General features: G+C 35.7%; 1 protein-coding gene across 1 annotated transcript; it reads left to right on the plus strand.

Annotated features, from left to right (window-relative positions):
* Nucleotides 1-6,916: 6,916 nt before the first annotated feature.
* On the plus strand, nucleotides 6,917-16,948 carry LOC139723421 (uncharacterized). The gene is made up of 8 exons (XM_071634668.1): nucleotides 6,917-7,144; nucleotides 8,972-9,057; nucleotides 9,692-9,808; nucleotides 10,493-10,552; nucleotides 12,283-12,435; nucleotides 14,375-14,551; nucleotides 16,211-16,277; nucleotides 16,830-16,948. The coding sequence occupies exons 2-8, from the start codon at nucleotides 8,983-8,985 to the stop codon at nucleotides 16,946-16,948; spliced, it is 768 nt and encodes a 255-aa protein (XP_071490769.1). The 5' UTR covers nucleotides 6,917-7,144; nucleotides 8,972-8,982.
* Nucleotides 16,949-17,890: the final 942 nt, after the last annotated feature.

A 17,890-nucleotide genomic window follows, 5' to 3' on the forward strand; every position in this document is an offset into this window, starting at 1 on the left:
CTACGTACTCTCGAATTAGCGACCAGAATCGTTGCGAACGTCAAGAATATATATTTTATTTCATTTGGCCAAAAAACAAAACAAAAACAAAACAAGCAAAAAAGTACCATCGACAGTGGATTGGTGTATCATAGAAATTGCTTACTCAACCACGCAAAAGGATCAATAATTATTTATCATTTCATGATGAAAAAATCGAAGCAGTATTGTTTATCGTTTATCGCCAAGCGATGATGCAGACACAATCCCTACAGCACAGGCTCAATAAAGTAGAACATAATTCGATCAGTAATTCGTAGACAGCCTATATCAAATTCGCAAACGGGTTTTCTTGTTTGATTTTGATTTCAACTGTTTAGAAAGCTCGAAACCTAAAATTTGATAGGTTTCCAAACATTCATCGCTCAGTGAGACACCGAATTAAAGTATATTTACGTATTTATATTATTTGTTGAGCTTTGCTTATCGTTTTATTCCTACCATTTATCATAGAGACATATTATTTTCCCCGAGTCGCAGGTGAAGAGGAAAATGTTCAAACTCAAGCAAATCGTTCACAATTATTATTACGTAGAACTTTAGATGAGAGAGAGATAGAGAGAGCATGACCAACGCAAAATAACGTCAAACTATTTGTTAGCATGCAGATCTTGAAAACTTCAAACTATTTGTTAGTATGCATATCATGAAAACTTCAAACTCAGATCCCGCTGTTCAGTCCTTGGAGCAAATCAGTGTTGGAGATCACACAAAAAAAAAGAAAAAAAAAAGAAAAGAAAGAAATGTTGGATGATGCTGCTTCATGACAACTGTGTCACAGCGCAATGAAGGTAAATGATAGGTTTGAATTCAATTACGGAACTAACATCCATCGGCTATTATAAACGGATGAAGGAACTTCAGTAGTAGAGTGATGTTATAATTTCCATGAACAATCAAAATGATTCTGATGGTAACAAATCGCTCGGTATGAAACCTATATTGGCAGGAGCTAGAGATTTCCGACGCCATGTGAAAGTACGGAATGTGCCGCTGAATAATTTCATATTCAGATAATCAAATGTGATTAGCGAATGAGACTAAAGACAATCAAAGACAGCAAATATTGAAAAAGCATACCAGTAATGTAAAACTTGATTTCATGTTTGTCGTTTACGCACGTGTAGGCTCAATATATCACCACGTACAGTTTTGTCTTCTTGTCACCAATTTTGCTATGCAGATCAGGCCTACTGTCAGGGGGCTTTTGATTCTTTCAAAGTGTTATTCTTTACCATAATCATTTTGTTAATTGTAATTGCATTGTTTGCCCCTTCATCATGATATGTGCAAGCTGCTTCTCTTTTCACTGTTTATCTGTGTCATGTTTCAGTGTCTTGTCACAATTTGTTATTTTCGCTGTTCTGATCTGGCTTTTGAAAATTTCAAATCTGACTGAATTTATTCGTTTGCAAGATGCAATTACTTCACAACTCTGGCTGCATAGTTCACAAGTAGGCCTACAGCGCTATTGAACTTTACTATTTTAACGTGGGATGATCGTTTCGAGAATGAGAGGGCTCCGCCCAACGTAGCGCTATTTTACCGAAACATGAAATGAATGGTGAGCTTTTCCAGTTGCACGCACGTGGCTTCAAAAAAACAGCGCTGGGCTTGCAAGCACGTGGTGTGCTACTCCGAGCGACTGACCTCGTGGTGCTGAGATTGAACAGGTCAGATCTAGCAAAACCCACTTCAGTTTGATTTCCCTGTATTGGCAATATAATAAACACGTAAGTGGTATACTATCGTGAATTAACTTTGTTATAATATTTTAGTAATGTTGTGATCGGAAGGACAGTGGCTGGCGATAGGTTGATCGGATCAACATTCTTGATTGGGTACGGCGTTAGAACAATAAAATCCGGAAGGCGTGTACACTTTTATCAGTCAGATCACGGCAGCATCTTCGCTTTCGATCAGGAGTTATGTTCATCCTCCAAGCTGCCCCTAGCAACCGCTAGTATGTATTGTACTCAATCAGTACTCGGATTATCTCCGCCATTACCAAGGAATTGCGCGCGCACAAATCCTTCGCTGACAAAGGCCTGCCGATTTCAATAGAGTACGTCCGCCCGCAGTTCGCATAGACAAAAGAAGGATTAGTAGGTGCTTCCTTCTCAAGTGGACAAAAGACACTTTCCAGGCCCCGGGACAATTACTTTAGTTTCAAATACAGGATCTGGGACTAAAGGACTCAGATTTGGGAATGAATTACTGAGGCAGAAAGAGAAATTGCTAAGACAAAATAAACTGCTTGTATCTTTGGAATCATACAATTCTAGAAGACAAAATTGCTATCATTTGAAAGGGGAGATGTAGCTCTAAAACTTTCACACAGAGTCAAGGGAGCGTTCTATTGAAGAAAAACCACGACTGACTCTTTCTTTTCATACTACACAAAAAATTCTATTAATTTTTTGATGATATTAATAATTTCTGCAATATTTCAAGTTCAGATAGATATTACCGCAAACTGACTACAGGGCACGAAAGAACAATCATTTCTTGACAATTGTTGTGTAGAACTTAATTCAAAACAGTCGATAGTTTCAAAGATATGACAGTTTTAAATTACATTGTCAGTCCTGTTTCGAAACATTCTGGCGTTAAGTAAAAACCTCTGGCACGTTAGGGGTTTTGGGCCTGGCACATTAAGAGTTAACTAATTTGTAGTTGTTCAAATGTGAAAGTCTGAAAATCATCCGGAGGTCCCATTTAAGGGAACCTTTTTCATATCCTATCACCGCATGCCTTACCCAATTTGCTGAAAAAGATTAGGATGGAGGTGGAGTATGGGGGAGTCGAAAAATTCTTATACAGAAAATGACATGCCATTTATAAAGTAGCCAGAGGGCTTAAAATCCTCAAAAAAAAAAGAAGAAGAAGAAAAGTCCAGATAAGACTGACTATGTGTTTTTAATATCTAAGTCAGAGAACGCTCACGTGGGTCTATCGTTGGGTCTAGTTGGGCCTGTGGGTCTCCGCAATCACGACCTTAATTAGCCTGCATTCGAATGTTTTTCTCCATACTCCCTTTTTAATGCCGGGGAAATACAAAATTAAAAACCTTTAATTTTTCGTACCCAGCAATAGCAATGAACGAATGAGCAAATACATGAAGAAAGAAAAGCAGAGAGTAATAATATTTTGAATGATTTATCGTCAAAATAAAAATCATTGCAGATGAATGTATGCCTTGGTATGTAGGCTTGTTGAATGAGTGTATTATACTTTTTTTTTACCAATTTGTTTGTCTGTTTGTTTGTAGACATGCTTACGACGTGTGTTTGTTTACCTCTTAATGGAAGCTTCAGTGGACCCCCATTATAACGAAGTCCTTGGAACCGTTAGGTTTCTTTTGTATTAGCGAAATTTTATTATAACCGAACACATAGACAATAAAATGACATAGAATGGCTGATTTTCGGTCTGAATTTTTTCTTCGTTTTAACCGAAATTTCGTTATAGCCGTGTTCGTTATAACGCGGGTGCACTGTATCGAGATTCATCACTGCATAAAATTTCGTCATAAGAATTATTCGACATTTGGAAAACGCAGGCAAAGCAGAATGAAGAGATATACTTGAGTTGTGAACATGTATACATAATTTATTGGTTAACAGGTGATCGAATATTGTGATCTCGTCACTCTAATCGCAAGTCAACAAGGTGATTTTTTTTTATTAAATTCACATTAGCGATGTTGACTTCAAATTATTGAAGACCTAATTTTGACATCAAAATTTATGATTTATACTTATCCCAACTCTGTGCTACATCATCTTATGCAAAATAGAAAGTTAACCACACAGAGACCTGATATGTTATTCTGTAAAATGTTAATGCTACATAAATTTGTACATAATGTACAGTGTATTGAATATAGATATGTGTTCGTATTGAATATGTGTGTGTGCAAGGAATGTAATATTTCCTTCTTTGATGAATACGAGTTGTAATTTATGAATATGTTGCCTTTAGATACATACTAAGTCGTACAACGAGACTGATTCTATCTCAAAGTTTGATTATCGCATTCTGTTGTCTTTCCACACCTATTTTACAGGCAAACAAGACATTAGTTTGCCTTGCAATGATTGTTGGCATACGTATTGGTTGAAAAACAATTAGCACAAGATTTTGTTGATCGTCAGAGAATATATTTCGACTGGAACGCCCTCATAAAAAATAACCAAACAAACAAAAAGCATGAATACAATGATAGAGATGCAACCCACCCACCTTCTCCCCGCATCGCGGAATATGATAATATTTCTAAAACTTTCAATGCACTTTGTTTGTACTATAGCTGAATCTCCCTAAGCCAAATTCTAATTATTGCAATCGGAAGCTATAGTTATCATCGTCTAGTTCGGAATATGATACAATGTAACAATCTTATAACCTGTCACCATAAAATTCGTAATGCATTCATGACTCGCTGCTTTTTTAAATGCTATTATCTGAGTATTTAAATTGATATTTGAAGTAAAACATTATACACATTGATCACTGATGACATAGCAAACGTAGCATCCAATTTTATTTCTTGTGCTTGTTTTCGTTTTTTTTTTTTTTGGGGGGGGGTTAAATATTCTTTCTTTTTCTTGCTCTTTACTGTTATGTTTTTTATCACACTGTGTAATAAATATGGGGTCACAAGGAAGACCAATCGTACTTTATTAACAATATACGGCTAAAAGGGCAATCCTCCATTCTTTGGTAATGTGTTTGCACTTTTATTTTTAATTGTACTGTGTACCATTCGAATACTGAATAAAAAAGCGACAATAAACAGCAATAACAACTCGCTCTCTCTGCAAATCCGCACACAGCGGAATTTTCCTTCAGTACGGTACATTTTTGTTTAATCCGTGTGACAATATTAATCACTTTTATGTGAAGCTAACTTCAAATAATAAGTACACATATGCAGTCTGAAAGTGATCCTGTCGAAAAAAAAGAAGGAAAACGAAAGAATAATGAAAAAAAATGATAGTATAAAAAACCGATGAGACTTAGCTCACACTTCTGAAACCAGAAACCAATGAGTTGAAGAATTTGTTCGCAAAAACCGATAAGTTCATATTTGCTAAATGGAGATTTTGCGATTAAAGGTCAACAAAAATAAAGAGAATAATAAGAAAATGTTTGCTTCTTTTGACCATAATTTCAAAAATGTACCTTTATATGTAATGACCAATATATCATTTAAAAGGTATTATTTTGTACTTTATGACAGACACCGTACTTCAAAATCTTCAAAGATGGATTTATCAGTTTTTGCGAACAAACTCTTCAGTTTTATGTTAAGTGCTTCAGAGCAAATAATCATGTACCTTTCAAAATTTAATTCGGAATTCTAACGATGAGCTCTATTTCATCGCAAATCCACTTAGTCCCGCACGTTGCATTTGGTTTCTGCTTTTAGAATCCACATAATGGTCCAATATGCATCTACTATTCAGAAATTGAATAGATCTGTCAACATGATAGATAATCATAGAAAAATAAAACACAATACATTTTCCTGTCGGAGTTATAAGCACGCTCCTAAGTATGTGATTGAAATCTAACATTTCTTACGTGTAACAACCAGCTTGGTGTTCCTGAAATTGGGCTAATAATACCACATTCTGTTTTCACTCTATAGTCCTGTTCTATGTGGACTGTTTTTAGCAGGAGCCCAATTCTAGAGACAAACTAGGGCATCGAAAGAGTTTCCTGTACACTTCTTTAACTAACATGTGCGAAACTTTCAAAAGTGTGTCCGATTCTTATATCGTTGGCTATGGTATGTGGTTGGTTTTAAGTCTCTTAAAACAGCCGCAACCAAAATGGGCAATAGAAAGTGTGCACCAATAATGGAATGACAGGAATAGAATCAGAAACTGTAACATTTTCTGATAGATATTGTGAAACATCACAAAAAAACAACAACGAGAAAATGTTAGAATAATTATGCCATTCGGACAAACACTCATATAAGTTAGTTTGTTTGCATGCAAAAAAAGGAGGGCTATTAAACTTGTCCTCCATGACGGGGGGTGGCATGTGTTAGTTTATCATACGATGAACACAATATAAGGCACACTCATGCCAATCACATGAACTGTTATTCCATTTAACGACAACGTGCTGCATAGGTATGACCTCTTCAATGATGTTTACAATGTCAATAGCAATTTTAAGATGTTGCTATATTATAACTGGCACAGTGTACCAGGAAAATGCAAATGTATAAAATTTGTTAAAGGGAGTTTAAGACTAACTTAACACATGCACACTATCTCCCTCTTTATTCCTGCGTGTGTTTGTTTGTCCCTCTCAGCACGTCTGTCTCTTTCTCTTTCCCTCTTTCCAGTGTGTTTTAATTGTCTTTCGTTTTGTGAACGTAATCCTATATACACGGTTGGTGGCAGTAGATCTCCGAGGCTTTTCTGCAATCTTTGCCTGTCTTTTTGCAAAGGCAATTCAATGATTGAAAAAAAATACAAACGTTTGCCATAACTCGAAGCCGTTCAATGATGTAAAGTGATATGACACATACTTTGCGCTTGTACAACAACACATTCGAATACAGAAAACAGCAACAAGTAATATATAATTGTATGATGTTTGTTCTCATTGTATTTAGCAAGACGTGGTGTTCCAAAAATATGATTTTATACTAAACAAAACAAAACAAAACAAAAACACGGAGAAAATTGTATGTATTAGACAGTATCCGATTATCTCGCTCTTTCTCCCTCTTTCTTTCTCTCTCTCTGTCTCTCTCTCCCTCTCTCTCTCTGTCTCTCCAACTCGTGTGTGCGAGCTTCCTGCTAAAACCATAGCAGGGTCACATGTAGTTGAGTATTTTCGAGGAAGGTGGAATTGCTGAAATTCCCCACAATTCAAGAAACAACTCAAGTGTTTGTGTCGTATACGTCATATTACCAAGTTTCCTAAGGCGATAGTGATGCCCACGTGATGATTATGGATGAGCTAACAAGATAACGACCAGAGGTTTCTGATACGGATTTTCACATGATGACAAGAGTGTTCTGAGAGCCATTTTCCTTACGTTGATCTATACCTCGGGATCTAAAGAAAACACGGCGTAAGTATCACGTTATTATGTGTGGGATTAGATACATGTATTATACGTCTTAATATTGTGATTTCTTATGTTTCGAAACCCAGTATAACGAAAGTCATCTCCAATTCTCTAACCTCGCCCATGTCATGCGTGACTATTTATAGGCATGTCGTTACAGTGTAATAGGTTCTGCATGCCGTGCAAAAGATATTTCGAAGTTATGATTATTCAGTTATTATTCATATCTGATATGGTCTGGTGCTGGTGTATAACCTGACTTTATGGAGAGCTGTGCGACAATACGGTTTGGTGTGCCATTGTATCAGCAATGATGTATTGCATAAGTGAGGTTACATTATTGCCAGTGTTTAATCCTTCGTTATTATATTCTAATGTATGACATAATATTGACTCCAGGGTTGGGATACTCGAAGCATGAAGGTACAGTGCAGTGTAGTACTTTCACGCTCAAATTATTTTCTAAATCTTTTTTTTTTCCTCATCAATGTGCTTCTCATTTCCATATTCACACCAATAACCAATCTGTTCTAAACACAGTTTGCTATAGTATGTGCGAAAGAATGGTCTGAATAGTGACTACTTGAGATCCGCAATTAGCAAAATTCCGTTTTTACGCAATAGACATTCAGAAAGCACCGGCCAGCGATCGCCAGGGGGTCAGTGTATTAGTTTTCAACTCTCTTTACTGTCGAAATTTTATCTTGAGTCTTGCACAAATGGGCATTGACCACAGTGCTTTAGATAAATGTCATGTAAATTGAAATTAAATTTGTTGATCCAATTGACACGTATTAGGCACATTTTGGTTCTTGTTTACACGATCGTATAGATGATATGATAGTTCATGCCACGAAAATGATCACACGTAGGAATAAGTTGCCTCTCATAAAAAGGAAACTCAAGTCTAAAACGGTATGCGGAGAGGAAGGAACTTATGCCTATGGATTTTTCTTCCGGTCACGTTGTTCTGCTATTCACAAACCGGTTCATATTAATTGCCCTGCAGGAGGCTTACATGGCATTGTGATCTGGTGCTGGGTCTTAACAGTGTGTGCACTTCGCAATCTAAAGGCCTACGCAGTTCCCTTCTAAAGAAACTCAAGGCTTAAAGTTCATGTTTATACATTGTTATGTCGTTTTACCGACTGCATGGTGCTAAGTACATAGGTCATACCACGGGGTCCCGATTGGTGTAAATTCAGTTGATTTAGTTTACACACGCGCATTTATTTCTCCCGTCTTGAACATCAATTGCCCCTTATTTTGTAATGCACAAGCTTTCCGTTTCCCGAGCAAAATGAATGAGTAGTTGTGTCAACTGGGGAATTGTGCATATACACTGCGATGAACATGCACTAGCGACCTGCTTGAAATGTGAGGGCACAAGTCATAAAATTGAGCCCCCCCCCCCCAAAGAAAATAAATAAATAAATATAAAATTGAAATGAAAAGAGGTAAGCGTTCATGAGGTTTCCTTACGAGTGAAGAAGTCCGATACAAATACTTTCATTACGGAGTAAGTTTTATACTTTTAAGTCGATGACGAAGGACATGTACATCTCTTCAAAATCAAAGACGAATAATTGTCGGGCTTCATTTTTATCATTTTTATCAACTAGTATTATCATTATTTTCTTTTACATTCTTTACCCACCTACATTTAGTGATTAATTGGTTTAAAGTACACATCCTTCCCTCACAACTATACACCTACTTCTCACGTGCCTTGAAAATAATTATGACCGGTTGCTTGCTGTGAAATCTTGCAAATGGGACGAGTATTATTTTTATTGTTGTACCATGGCTGTCATTTTTTTTCTTTTACAGAAATCGTCAACATGAAAGCTTTTTCCAGTTTATTGGGCTCACTTAACAGCGAGAAGAAGGAACGAATTATTCTTGAAGGCCTAAAGGTAAACGTAACGTAATTGTGTAATGACACCCAAACGATGATTTCATTTCACGAGGTTGACTGCAAAAAAAAAAAAAAAAAAAAAAAAATGTTTTTGAAGATAATAAGTCAATACGTTCATAATCTTTTTGTTTACAAAATGCATATAATACTGGATTAACTAAGAACTGCGAATATAGCAATCTGAAGAGCACGAATGGGCCATTTGCGTATAAGCCGTAATACCTATACTTCTATCATTAATTATTTCTCTCCATTTTTTGTTTGATTTTGATTGCACAGTTCAGTTTATGAGGCATAGATGATACTTCGTATATGCCGTTACATTATTTAATTTCATTTTACATAGCCTTTTTCCCCAATATGTGCATCATTGGACGAAGTTAAACCCCTAACAGATCACTGCATTGCCACAGTAAGCCTACATTCTGTCCAGCGCTTATCAATCCATTGATTACAGCAACAAGATCAAAGTCAGGCGTCGCTTTATGCTAACGTTTGCCTGAATGACACTGCATTATAAATACAAAATAAACTGTTCGTGATGTCAGCTTCGGTTGTGAAGATTTATCATGCTTGGGTGTTGACTCCGTTTCAGCGTTTAAATTTTTAATACAATATGTTACATTCTCCAGCTTGTCGTGAGGTTGCAGCTAGGTGGTGGCTTCCTTCTTCTCCTCCTCGGCATCTTCTCAATACCATTGATGGCGTGTTTCTCCTACTTTGCCATGCCTATTTGGAGCTCTCTACTAGTAAGCAAACTTGAGCCATCTCCCTTTAATGCGTATACCTTTAACGACCGTTACGTTTAAAATGTTATTAAGCTCCCATGTATTTTGATCTTTATTTTGTTTTTGTCATAAAATGTTTATATTAGATAACGTTCTTCCCTGTGAACCACGTTCCTGATGGTTGTAACAACCGACTTGCTAAATTGGAAAATAATCAAATTTGTTTTCATTGCCTGCATTTCACTTTTCTTTTAGATCTACGATATGAGACAGAATCTGTACGGAAATGGCCAATCTGTCTTACATTTCAATAGTTTGATATCGGTTCCAATTTCATGATCACCTGTAAAGGATTATAACAAATAAATTAATGAGGAACTCGGGATATCATTGCATCAACCTCATGTGGACTTTATGACGAGTGGTTTGTCAGATTTATTTCTGATGTTAAAGCCCCATTCTCTCCCCCACCCCATCTCTCTCCATCTCTCCCAGTTGGAATCGCACTCTTCTCCAAGCATATCGATTAGCTTGTATGATTTGCATGTGAAGAGACATGTTTAACTTGAATTTGTTGTCTGCAATACTAGCTACTTTCAGTCAGAGCTTGGTACCATGTATCAGGGACCAATGGGGTCCAGCAGTATCCCATATTCATTACTTTTGCTATGTAATTGCTACTGCTATCAACTTATTGATTTACAGATATTCGTCCCCAACAGTATCCTTGGAATCATGGCGGTCGAGAGAAGAAAGCGATCAACGGTAAGGTTTCCTGAGGTCACGTACGTGGTCATGTGATTATTGGGCCCTAATGATGCTGAAAAAAAAGTAAATGTACTTCCTTGAATATGTCAGCACCTGATAAATGTGAATCCTACTGTTAATGTGCTTTTGAGTTTGCAGCACATGGGGGGGGGGGGGGTGCAACTCCTACCGCCAGTTTTCTTTTCACACGTTAGGTGGTGGGGTTTCCACATCTTCAGTTATTAATTTTTTCTCTCTTTTTTCATAGTAGGCACCTTTGTTTTTGATACAGGTGATAAATCATGTACATGACACTTTTTACTGAATGTAATAATAAATGTACTTCCTTGAATATGTCAGCACCTGATAAATGTGAATCCTACTGTTAATGTGCTTTTGAGTTTGCAGCACATGGGGGGGGGGGGGGGTGCAACTCCTACCGCCAGTTTTCTTTTCACACGTTAGGTGGTGGGGTTTCCCCATCTTCAGTTATTAATTTTTTCTCTCTGTTTTCATAGTAGGCACCTTTGTTTTTGATACAGGTGATAAATCATGTACATGACACTTTTTACTGAATAATCGTACAATTTGATCCGCTTTTAGTACCAACTACCTACTGTTGGATAACAACTAAACTTCTCTCTCCTTTTGTTTTGTCTTGTTTTGATTTTTACACAATTACTGTTTGATTGAGGGAAAAAGTTTGATCATTCCTTGACATTGCCCACTATTCTTGTTTGAGAATTACCTCTGATTTTTTTTTTTTGCAACTTCATATTCTTTGTCAAATACCACATTCTATGAATTTGCGTTTCATGCCTGATTCAATTTACTTTCCAAATCTCATTGTTCAAACGCAGTCATTACAATATATCCAAAAAGAAAATGGACAGTCCATTTGTTTTCCAATATCGTTTAGTATTCTCTTTCGTGTTTATCGATTTACCCTTCTTCCTTGTCATTTCATACCTTCATTAAAAGAAATGAAGTATGTTGTAATTCTCAAAGTGCAAAGCCAGGATATTTTGAATTTTTAACACTGAAAAAGTGAGCCATATCATTAAAATGAAATCACTCCGGTTTGATCACATTGTAATTTGACTGATCTCACGGTAAAATCTGATGTTCACGTGCGGATAATCCACGTTGCATTAAAGCTTTGTCAATAGAAACGTATCTGGAACTAACTGTTCATTACTTGAACATTATTTGAAATGTGGCATTTGAAACAAACACACATAACACACAAACAAATACACACACAAAAGAAATAAAAAATCACGCATTGCATTCAAGTATTTATTATAAGCGATCTCGCTGACATAAATCATCCATACATTCAATCATGATATTGTCTATACATTTTGAAAGATATTTAATGCATGGCACAGTGTATGATAACAACAATCAATGTCTGCAGAGCTTTAAAGGTAAATGAAAGTGTCGTAAATGGGGAGGAATGCTAAAACAATGCGTGTAGGGTGTATTTCCCACACTTAATACAACAAATCATCTAACTAACATGTTGTTATACATTAGAAGCGGAGAAGCGGATTTACCAGACAGACAATACAAGACGTATGACCTAAACTACTTAGTATCCCTAAACAAACAGCCTGGACAAATCAGTACAAGTCGTTCCCATGCAGTAAGAGGGAAGAAAGAGAGAAGGAAAATTCTAACTTTCATGAAAAGGTGTGACTTGTTACCTGGGCTAGGTTGTATTTGTCATCGTTTATCTCTGACAGACAATTGCAGTCATTTTACTTTCGATCCTTGGATGCCTGATGTCGTGCGTGCTGATCGTAGTCTACATTATAGCAGCCAGGAGGGAGTCGGCTCTGTGGTGTCAGCCGGATTCGATACTCCCTCATCGAACCGCCAAAAACTGCTCCCCAGTAGTAAGTGCTTTATTTTGTTATTGTTGCTCTGTCTTCGTTTAGGATGACCACCAACAGTAGGCAACGAAACCAACAATACCCACCCATTATATATATATATATATATATATATATATATATATATATATACAAGAATATATATATATACATATATATATATATATATATATATATATATATATATATATATGTATTGAGAATTCACGTATTAACTCCAATATAACGAAGAATCAAGAAATGAAGTGGTAGTGCATGTTTTTGCCAATAAAGAATGAGTTTATTCGACTCAAATTTTCGGTGGCCTCCACCTTCTTCAGGAGTCCCGACAATGACGGTACCAAAACACAAATTGAACATAGTGCGCGCTCTACATGTTCAATTTGTGTTTTGGTATCGTCATTGTCGAGACTCCTGAAGAAGGTGGAGGCCACCGAAAATTTGAGTCACATAAACTCATTTTTCCTTATATGTATATATATATATATATATATATATATATATATATATATATACATACATATATGAAGAGCTCATTTGCAAAAGGGGCTAGATCCATTTTTGATGAAAATTTTGTTATTAGCATCACTGCACAGAATTTTATCTGAATTAGTTACAGTGAAAATTTCAACTCCAGACAACCATTTGAATAGAAATTCTTGCAAAATTAGATTTTGATTTTCCGTACACTTGTGTACAAATTCTCACGAACAAACCAATTTTTCTCTTAAGTACTAAAAGTGGATCTAGCCCCTTTTGCAAATAAACTCTTCATATGTATATATATATGACGAATTTGTTCGAAAAAATCGATAAGTCCATATTTGCAAATGGATATGTTTGCGATTAAAGGTCAAGAAAAATAAAGAGAATAATATGATTTTTTTTGCTCCTTTTGACCATCACTTCAGAAATGTACTTTTATTTGTAGTGACAAATATAATTATCACTTAAAAGGTATCATTTTGTACTTTATGGCAGAGACCGTACTTCAAAATCTTCGAAAATGGACTCAACGGTTTTTGCGAACAAACTCTTCGTATATATATCACTGTCCATATGACAAATATCGTCCAAAATTGAGGTATCTTTAGCGAGAATTTGCTCAAAAGAGGAAGCAATGCTCCTTCAATGCCTTATCAGTGATCTGGGGCCTAAGGACTTATCAAAAGTAGGACACAGATGGCGTAGGGTGTGTAGTCTGAGGACTGTACCTTAAATACAATTTTTAGGGGAGAATAATTATAGGTATATCTGATTGTTCTAAATTAAAAAAAAGAACATTTTTTTTCGTTAACATACAGTATTTAGTGGTATAAGATGCATTTTGTTCATTTTTTTCAAAAAAGCAGTATATATATATGAAGAGTTTGTTTGCAAAAACCGATAAGTCCATATTTGCCAAATGGAGATATTTGCGATTAAAAGTCAAGAAAAATAAAGAGAATACTAAGAAATGTTTTGCTTCTTTTGACCATAACTTCAAAAATGTTCCTTTTTATGGACTGACCAGTATATCATTTAAAAGATATCATTTTGTACTTTATGAGAGAGACTGTACTTCAAAATCATCAAAAATGGACTTATCGGTTTTTGCGAACAAACTCTTCATATATACATATATATATATATATATATATATAATTGAAAACTTTGCAATCAATGCGTATGACTCGAAGTGACAAATATGAAGAGTTTGGTCGTAAACCGAGTGAACTCCATTCTTGTTGAGTCGAGATTGTTGGATACAAAACTTCAGAAACAAAGAAAAATTGTAAGAACATGAAGGAGAACATCTGTAATTGTATAATTATATAGATGATTCTTTGTTATATTACAAGCCATGTATTAGCGGCAATTTCAATTTAGCTCCATTTAATATCCAATCTTTTTTCCTGTCTGTGTACACGTGTTGTGTTGGATTTTGATCTTTATTCCTCAGTCTCAGCGAAGGACCACGGATATCCTCGTGGTTGTCGATTCAATCTACCTGCTCACCCTCACTCTCATTTCTCTAGCATGCGCATTGCGATTCATCGGGATGACGACATATACCGACGACGCATGTGCACGATGCGTCACCGACACATGCTACAGTTCGTCACCCCCGGGGTATTCGGTAGGATTTGCTCTTTGACAAGCCACACTAAAATTTACATTGATAGGCAAAGCAAAACAAAACAGACAAATTATGAAAACAGACACGAATTATTTTTGTTGCTAACAAGTTACGTATCTGTTTGATTGTCATCGACAAACTGTCATAATATATCATGCCTATCTGAGTTGAGTGGAAAATGCCATTGCTTAAAGGGATGGTACACATTAGGAGGAGATGAGCATTAAGGTTTTTAACGTTTATTTGATGATGTTTTCTTAACATGATAAATCTGTTATGAAATATGAAATGATAAATCTGTTATGAAATATGAAAGAGCATATAATTCACAATGGAATTCAAAGTTATCATTCCACACAAGACATTCCATTGAAAAAGGTGGTACCCTCATTACTTTGTGTTAGGATATCTCAACCATTTTAAAAACCTATCTTCATTTAATTAAGTTTGTCTTCTTCTGAAAATTTTACGCTCCATAACATTTCATAGCTTGGTATCTAAGAATCTTGCTAATTGTTAAAAGTCGAATCCTCATTTCAATCAATACGATATCATTCCTTTAACCATGCCTGCAGGTTTTTTTTTGTGTTTTTTTTTGACAACACCACAGTGGTTGCCGTCAAAACACTTTATTTTGTTTTATCAGATATGCATATATATATATTTTTTTTTTTGGGGGGGGGGGAATGGGGATGGGGATGAATCATTAAATAACAATAAAACTGTCATAGACAGATGTACACACATGTTTGGAAGCGTTTTACAAATATCAAAAACAAACAAACATTTAATTAAATACGGATACAACTAATTAAGTAAACATTATCATTTGTTCTGTTCTAGAAATAGATGGGTTGAAATTGGTTCTTTTTTGAAATATCACATATAAAACACATATTCTTTTTCTTGTGGGCGATCGTGCCTAAACTTTCATTGTTATATTTGTTTATCTTATATGATAACTAGATGCTCATAAATCAGTTGGAATATACTAGTGAACGTTCTTCAGAGATAATATGTGTTGTTTACAACAGCAATTATTATTCAAACACGTGTTTTATGTCGTCAACAATGTTTGATGAGAAAATACTTGAACATTCCCTGTAAAGTGATGGACTGTAATTTGATTATTGCTTTATTGTGTGTATGTTACGATATTCATTCATTTCCATACGTATACTTTTGTAATTTCTATTGATCCGTTTGTAAACGTCATCTGTCATTAAGATCTGAAATTTACAAGAAATATACTTTAGATTCTCAATTTCGTCTTTAAGCCTCAAGGTTTTCAATCAGTATTTGTAAAAAAAAAGAAATCAAATCTTAGTTCAATGTAAACAGCTCAAATCCACCAACAAAGGTAGGCCCATATAAATGGTACACAGATTATTGAGATAAGATTTTTGTTTTTATCCTAAAAGTGTTAAGTCATTTCCATGAGTTCTAAATGCAAAAAAATAATGCACGTCTTATTTTTTTAAGTGCTATATCTTAATGCAATGGAAACGAGTAGACTAAAGTTAACAATGTCTTAATTACATTTTTTTCTTAGAACAAAAAAAAAACATTTGTATTAGTCGGTAAATATTTCAGTTTACACATGTTATTTAACTTCATTTGTTTTAAATTCATGTGTTTTTATTCCATTGTACCTTACAGGCTCTTTTGTCACAAGAGTCTCAGCGTCAGAATCCCCAGAAGATCGAAATGTTACAAACCTATTACGGTAAGAGGGACTCTTTCAAGTCTTGCTTTGCGTGTATAGACTGCATTGGATATTGAAGGCATCTCCCTATACTTGGGGTTATAGTTATCACACCTCCCTTCCCTCCCCCCTCCCCAAAAAAAAAATAAAAAATAAAAAAGATAAAAAAAAAACTTCTTGAGAGGAGGTACTATTTACCTATGATCAAACTACGAGTACTGACTCTTATAGCCATAGATGCCCAGCCCGCTTTTTTTTTCCTCAGGTAGCGTCCGATCTGTTGCACAGGACGACGGAAAGAACAGCGTGCGATCTGGAGAGATGACGACAGAACATTTAATGACTAACTTTTCTTATTTCATAATTCTGTAGTTTTTGGTCTACGTTAAATTTGTTTGTAAACTCATCCATCTTTTGCTTAAAATAAAATTGTGTCCGTCAGGATCGATGAGGGATACACCTCGGTCACACGACAATATCAAGAGATCAAACGCTCTTAAATTATTGAAATATGTTCGGATATTTAAGGGGCAGCCTTATAACTGTTTTGTTTCGTTATTTTGTTCTCCACAGGCAGTGGAAATTGGCAAAACGAGACTGCGAAAGAAGCTTCTGATAGAGTCTTTGAAGCGATGCCAGAACAGCTCACAAGCAAGATCCCGCCACTACCACAGGCATGCTCGGACCCCTAAGGGCATGCGGGAGTGTAAAAAAAAAGAAGAAAAAAAAAGGCAACAACAACAAAAAGGAGAAATAACGGAAAACGACATTATTCTTACAAAAATATAAAACATAACAAAATAAGCAGAGTCATTTAAATAGACAGATACAATCATACAAACCAGTAAGCTCACAAACGCAACTTGAGGTCGGGCATATGTGACCCTGCACCTCAAAACAAACAAAAAGTCGCCAGACATGAATTTTTAGTTAAGACCGTATTGAGAAAGAGCAGACTTTAAGCTTTAAAATGATGTGTAACTCAAATCAAATGGACTCTCTTAACCTATCTAAATATTGGAAAGAAAGCACAAACTCAGGAAAAGTGTGAACTGAGAAAGGAGGCTCTAAAGTACAGTATTTACTCAAGCGCTTAATCTCTACCAAACTGTGCTGGCTGTGCGATGAATGGGACAAAAAACAGGAAGTAAACCACCAGAGTAACAGCAATGAAGGGATTATTAGATTAAACTGAAATTAGATATGCCTCATTAACACATTCTGTGTATAATTAATGCCAACTTTCAAAGCAGTAGCACTATCTTTTCAAAAGTTATTAGAGTTGAAAGTGAAGAGTGTGGACAAGGTTTTTCTGAAATGAAAAAGGGATTCTAAAGACACACTTAATCACACTATTCTACCTAAAATGTTCGAGATAAACTGGTTAAAAAAACACACTTTCCTGCCCGTTTTATGATACCAAATTTTAGCATCATGTAAAAGAAGACCCGCTCTTTCAGAAAATATGAAAAAGTCAAGTTCGGCTAGGTTGACCCATTTCACTTATGTTCAGTCCTCACGCAAAATCAGTGTGTGCGACTTAATGTTCGTTTTGAGGTGAACGGTCACATAAACCGCAGACGGAGTGGTCTTCCTTCTGAACAGGAATGCAAATACCTGAGCATATTCTGTTC

Source organism: Diadema antillarum, unplaced genomic scaffold (genome assembly GCF_040938485.1).
Source record: "Diadema antillarum isolate AM-2024a unplaced genomic scaffold, OU_Dant_1.0 scf00000189, whole genome shotgun sequence".
Classification (NCBI taxonomy): domain Eukaryota; kingdom Metazoa; phylum Echinodermata; class Echinoidea; order Diadematoida; family Diadematidae; genus Diadema; species Diadema antillarum.